A 6,473-nucleotide genomic window follows, 5' to 3' on the forward strand; every position below is an offset into this window, starting at 1 on the left:
TTTTCCAGATCCACTCACTAGGGTGTACTACCATCAGCTCACTGAGCTGCACAGCCCTCCAGGATCACGCTCCGATACTTGTTCTCACAAACCTCCTGCCCGAAGGGTCTTTGTCACCCTTGCTATTTCTGTATCTACAGGTGATGCATAGCAAAACAGCATGGGAGAATCAGCCTAACGAAAACCAGAGTACTGTAGAGGGATTCTTCCTGGTGGGGGTGTCTGATCAACCACAGTTGGAACTGCTGTTTTATGTGTTTGTTTTAATCTGCTACATTATGACGCTGTTTGGGAATGTCACCATCATTGTCATCTCCCGGCTGGACCCCCGTCTCCACACTCCCATGTACTTCTTCCTCAGCAACCTCTCCTTCCTCGACATCTGCTACACCAGCAGCGTTGGCCCCCAGATGCTGGTGAACTTCCACAGTACGCGCAAGTTCATCTCCTGGGGTAGGTGCGTGGCCCAGCTCTACATCGCCTTTGGCCTGGGTTCCACAGAGTGCCTCCTGCTAGCAGTCATGGCCTTCGATCGTTATGCTGCTGTCTGCCAGCCCCTGCACTACACAACAATTATGAGCCATCGCCTCTGCCTGCTCATGGCTGCTGGTTCCTGGCTCAGTGGCCTGGTCGTTTCATTGGCAAATACCTTGCCAACTATGCAGGTGCCCCGGTGTGGTAAGAACCATATAGATAACATCTTCTGTGAGATGCCCGCACTGCTCAAGTTGGCTTGTGTTGACACATCTTTCAACGAGGCTGTGCTCTTGTCTGTAAGTGTGCTTATCCTGGTGGTGCCTGTGAGCCTCATCCTGGTCTCCTACGGCTACATTGGTGCTGCTGTGGTGAGGATCCGCTCAGCTGAGGCCAGGCGCAAGGCCTTCAGCACCTGCACCTCCCACCTGGCTGTGGTGTCACTCTTCTATGGCCCGGCCATCTACATGTACCTGCAGCCTCCCTCCAAGGATCAGGGCAAGATTGTCTCCCTGTTTTACACCATGTTCTCCCCAACGCTGAACCCCCTGATCTACACACTGAGGAACAAGGAGGTACATGGGGCCCTAAGGAGACTGCTTTGGAGAAAGCCAGCCACCCAGGCCTTCTAGGTTGGGATTAGTCACTGGACATGCAACCCTCTGTTCCCCTCCTGGAGCATTTCCCTTCCTTCCACTTCTAGCCCCAAGATATCCCTTTTCTTTTTACTCTCTTCAGTCCTTTGGGCCTCTTCTCTCTCCTGTGACACATCACATGTAATTACCGTCAAAATTGGGTTTTATTGAAAATCAAGTTTCTGCCCCCAGAGGAGAAAAACATCATGACCCACAGCCTGTTCTCCTCCTGATGTTGTTAAGTCCGTCTGTGGCATGCCCTCACACCACGCTTCTCACCGCAGCAGTGCAATTCTACTTCAGCCTGCTCTTTTCTTATCTTATCCATGGCCAGCTACTGTGTGCCACAGGCTGATCCTATTTGGCCCTTCCTTTTCTTCCTGACATGTTGCCCAAAAGCAGTAAGGAAGGCATTTGTGTCATAATGAGGCCTTACCTCAGTCTCAGGGGGATCTGAACCCATATCTGCCACTGCAAAGTGCCCTAACCACCTAGGTGGGAAGTAGGCAGAACTGAGAAGATCCTTCACTCCTCCAGTTACAGATGGCTTACAGAGAGGAAAGGGTTGGTATAGTTCTGGAGTCCAAAGTGTGTCTGCATGAAACACATCCAGTGGGTTCCCAGTTATATCTATTAATTTTATCCAATGACCATTGAATGCCAAGTGCATAAACAATTTGGGGAGCAAAACCAGGACTCCTTGTCTCCCATGTCAAGGACCTCCTCCTGCAGCTACAAAATCAGGTTCCCTCTCGCATGTTCTCCTAGACATGTGACTCTTGCATCCTTTTTTTCACAGTCAGCTAGTTTTGGCATGAGGGGTGGTGCTCTTAGCCTGAGGTAGGCCATGTCTGGTGCTTCTGGAGAAGTGGGAGGTGAGAATCTCAGACTCAGAGGCCACGTCTACATGAGCGGCGAACTGTGCAGTTGTTACTGTGCAGTCGTATAGTACTTGTATGCTTAGTACTCGCAGTCATTCAGTCCCTGCATGGTTCTTTTCAGATGCTACTGCACAGTACCAACAAACTGCTGTGCAGTAGGACCATGGTAAGTTGGCCAGGCAAGCCTGGGCCCAGGCAGCCACCAGCCGCGCCCCCTCACCCTGCTGTCTATTAATTTTATCCAATGACCATTGAATGCCAAGTGCATAAACAATTTGGGGAGCAAAACCAGGACTCCTTGTCTCCCATGTCAAGGACCTCCTCCTGCAGCTACAGAATCAGGCTCCCTCTTGCATGTTCTCCTAGTCATGTTACTCTTGCATCCTTTTTTTTACAGTCAGCTAGTTTTGGCATGAGGAGTGGTGCTCTTAGCCTGGGGTAGGCCATGTCTGGTGCTTCTGGCACTATTCTGAGAAATGGGAGGTGAGAATCTCAAACTCAGAGGCCACGTCTACATGAGTGGCAAACTGTGCAGTTGTTACTGTGCAGTCGTATAGTAATTGTATGCTTAGTACTCGCAGTCATTCAGTCCCTGCATGGTTCTTTTCAGATGCTACTGCACAGTACCAACAAACTGCTGTGCAGTAGGACCATGGTAAGTTGGCCAGGCAAGCCTGGGCCCAGGCAGCCACCAGCCGCGCCCCCTCACCCTGCTGCCCCGCCACCTTCTCCTGCAGGCCAACCGCTCTCTTGTGCTGCAGCCAAGCCCACAGCTCCTGGGTTCAGGGGCCATGGGGCTCCTGAATAGCTGGGGCAAGGAGCTTCCCACACCCCAGGCATCTTTGCACGTAGTTTTAGAGGGAGGTGCCCTGGGGCCAGCTGCCTCCCCCTCCACCCGCACTGTACCCCAAGTGCACCCCTGCTGCATGTGTCCTAGGCGCTGCGCAAGGAGCTGTTTGCACAGACCCACTATACCCTGCTGACAGTGCGGGGGAAAACCCAGGCTGCCCTGCATCCCCCGCCACCACCTGCAGGAATACCTGTGGCTGCATTACACACTCCTACTTCCCACAGCTGAGCAGAACATGGCAGCCAGCATTGATGTGTTCCTCAGCATGTGAGAGGCCCACGCCCACCTAGCTGCGGGGCCATGGGCTTCGCAATAAAGTTTTGAACTTTCTCCTGTCTCCCTGCATGATGTGGGAGGGAATCAGGGGACCAAGGGAGCATGGCTGGCCCAGGCAGGGAGGGGGAGCCAGGGCTGGAGGTGGAACGGGAAGGTCCCTCCCCATAATGAGGGACCTACCATATGGGCAAGGTTAGCATGCCCAGTGGCTCTGGTGTGTCCCAGCTGGTGGTGATGGTGTGGAGCTCCCACTGGTGTCCTTGAATCACAGGGTGCAGCATGCAGGTGCAAGGGCAGGTGACCCCTGGGGAAGAGTTGGCACTGCTGATGCCCAGCAGTGACATGGCCGGATGCATCTTGGGGCTGCGGCAATCAGGGCAGGCACTGGCCCAGGCTCCGTGAGCTTCTGGTGGGGGCTATGGGGAGAGCTTGGCAGGACAGACTGCTGGTGCCCCAAGGGACCCTCCCCTGGCGACAAATGACCATGGGTGCCAGGCTGGAGCAGGGACTCGGGCAGGCCATATATGTTGGGTGCAGCTTGGGTCCCAGAGCTCAAGGATCTCAGTCAGCTGCAGAGTATAGGGCATGGATTTGTGGGAACTCCCCAACTGACAGTTATAGTCAGGGATGGTGACCCACTGTGCGCTCAAGGTCTAAGATTTATGTTGCACTGCCGTGCTGACCAGTCATGCCCAAGCTCCCACATCCAGCCTGACAGCCATCATAGACATGGGCATTCAAGCACCTGCTCTGTGTGAACTGCTGCTGCACCTTTGCCTCACCCCACAGCTCCACAAGGTCACCAATCTCCTCCTGCAACCAGCTGGGATGCTGGGTGGTGGGATCTGGCATGGGCAGTGATAAGGCCCTCCATCGGGGCTCCCATGCCAGCTCTCTAGGCCTCCACACAGCTGTCTCTGTGCTGCCAGGCTTGGGCAGCTGCTTACAGTTCCAAGAGCAGGGGCATGGCACAGGGCTGGGATCTGTGCAGCAAGGCAATGCTAGGCTCCTGGCAGGCTGCTGGGGGTTGCCTTTGGCAGCTGGAGCTGGCCCTGGTGGCCAGAAGCTTCCTAAAGCTGGGCCAGGGTGTTGACAGGCCTGGCAGGAGCCGGCAGCAGCCTGCAGGCCTGGACAACAATGGGTCTGGCAGGGAGGGGCAAGTGGGGCAACTGCCCTGGGGGCCGAAGCAAAGGGGCACCAATAGGCAGCATGGGACGGAGCCACGAGTTGCTCTTTTGGGGGGGGGGGGGGGGGGACTGGGGAAGGGCAGTTCCCACTGCTGTGTGCACTCCCAGGCAAGCACGGGGGAGCATGTACCCCCTGGATCTGCACGCGGGGTGAGGGCAGGCTGCTGCTGCGGGCTTTGCCCCGGGCACCAAACTTAGTTGCTACCACACTGTTTATTACTACGCAGTAACTACTCATGAATATATTTGCTACTTGCATTTCGAGGTAGCAAATTTGCTCATGAGTAACAGCTTTTATTGCACAGTAAGCGTTTGCATGTGTAGATGTGACACTAACTGCGCAGTAAACTATGCTACTGCACAGTAAAGCGTACCTAGAGGGTATCAGTTTGAAAAGCAGAAGACTGAGACAGGGGCCATGGTAAAGGTGTATAAAATCATGAGGGATATGGATGAAGTGAACAGGGAACTGTTGGTTGCCAGGTCCAGAACACTAGAAGTAAGGGATGCCTGCTGAAATCAGTAGGCACCAGGTTTACAACTAACAAGGAAAATACTTAATTTATGCAATGTGGCATTAACTTGGAATTCATAGCCACAGCAGGTGGTGGTGACAAAAAAAATATCCAGGTTCAATTTAGAAAAAATATTTCCAAATACCGGATGCCTAGAAGCGGGGTGGGGGTAGGGGGTGAGGGTCTTCTCTCCTGCTGGGACCTTGGTTGTTCCCTAGCCACCCCACAAAGTGCCCCCAGTACCCCAGTATTGTGTGCTTCCCCCAACAGTGCCCTGCAGCAGTGAGCTGTGAACATGTGTGGTTTACAAAGCAATAATTGGAAGTGCAGAAGAGTCAGGGGCATCAGTACCTCTGACTGAGGCTCCACCTCTGCTAGGGCTGCTTGTGCCAGGCATCCACCAAAATCCCCTTTGTTGAAGTCAGGTGAGTGATGTCCCAGCATGGAGCCTCCCCAGAGTCACTCAAAGGAATCACACACACAGCGCAGGGCTTTCCTGACAGCGTTGAAACAGGGAGAAAGAAAAATCCAGTCCAGACCAGAGCACCAATATAGTCAGGTCAGTGTCCTGACCTCCCGCCTTAGCCAAAGTGTCACGAGCCATCTAGCCTAATCTGCTCCATCTCTTGTTGCAGCTCAGGCACCACTGAACCAGACAGGTTTGGGGCAACCAGAATGTCTGCAACACGTCACCAGCCAACTAGTCCAGCATCCCACACCCCATCCTATGCATGTTCCTATGCCCAATGGATCAGTGCCCCATTTCATACAGCCTTAAAGCATTGGCCACCTCCTTTATTACTCACTTCCTCTTGACACCAGATCATTGGCCAGAAGCCCATACTCCAACAAGCTTTGCGATCAGTTGATTTGCCAGCTAATGCAGCACATATTCTGCTAAACCATGGGTTAGCAACCATTTAGTGCAGCAGGTCAGTTCCAATCATTTTACAGGCCAGATCCATCCCACAGGCCAGAGGTTGCTCACCCCTGAGATATACCAGATCACGGGGTGGTGGTATAGTGCTACCTAGCCCACTGTACTACATCCTTGGCTACCCTGTCCATCATTCAGGAACTCTCCACCCTGAAATTTAGCTGATTAGACCAAGATCCTTATAGGCCTCCAACCCAAATCGTAGGTCATTGAGTCCAGCAGCTACTAGATCTTTACAGCCAAGATTGCTATATTCCCACCTACACCTACAATACCTACCTACACCAAATCATGGGATGGGAAGTCTAATAGAAGCTACCCCTTTGCACCCAAATACTCCATTTTTTCTAGTCAGGGTCCCCGCTCCCTTAGTGCTTCACGCAGGCTCACCACCACACCATGATCATCATTTGCATTTCATAGGATCATATAAGAGTAGGGTTGGAAGGAACCTCTAGAGATCACCTAGTCCAACCCTCTGCTCAAGGTAGGATCATACAGCATCATACAGCAGCAGGAACTTTCCTCATATGGCTTACCTTCCAAGCCCTTTTCACCCACTGCTCCCAGCCTCTAGTCTAAGCAAAGGGAGCATCTCCAAATTACAATCTCTTTCTCCATAAGGATTACCAGTTTCACACTTCTGGGCACTTTTCCTGGCTTCCAGGCTGGCTGGGATGGCAGCAGGCGAGTGTCCTATGACCAACACATGAACTGT

At 53.0% G+C, this 6,473-nt stretch overlaps 1 protein-coding gene across 1 annotated transcript; it reads left to right on the top strand.

Annotated features, from left to right (window-relative positions):
* The first annotated feature begins 278 nt into the window (after positions 1-278).
* Positions 279-1,988, top strand: LOC102379322 (olfactory receptor 2G3-like). Its single transcript, XM_006037507.2, has 2 exons — positions 279-1,084; positions 1,979-1,988. The coding sequence occupies exons 1-2, from the start codon at positions 279-281 to the stop codon at positions 1,986-1,988; spliced, it is 816 nt and encodes a 271-aa protein (XP_006037569.2).
* The last annotated feature ends 4,485 nt before the right edge of the window (positions 1,989-6,473 follow it).

This window comes from Alligator sinensis, unplaced genomic scaffold (assembly GCF_000455745.1).
Source record: "Alligator sinensis unplaced genomic scaffold, ASM45574v1 scaffold1039_1, whole genome shotgun sequence".
Classification (NCBI taxonomy): Eukaryota; Metazoa; Chordata; order Crocodylia; family Alligatoridae; genus Alligator; species Alligator sinensis.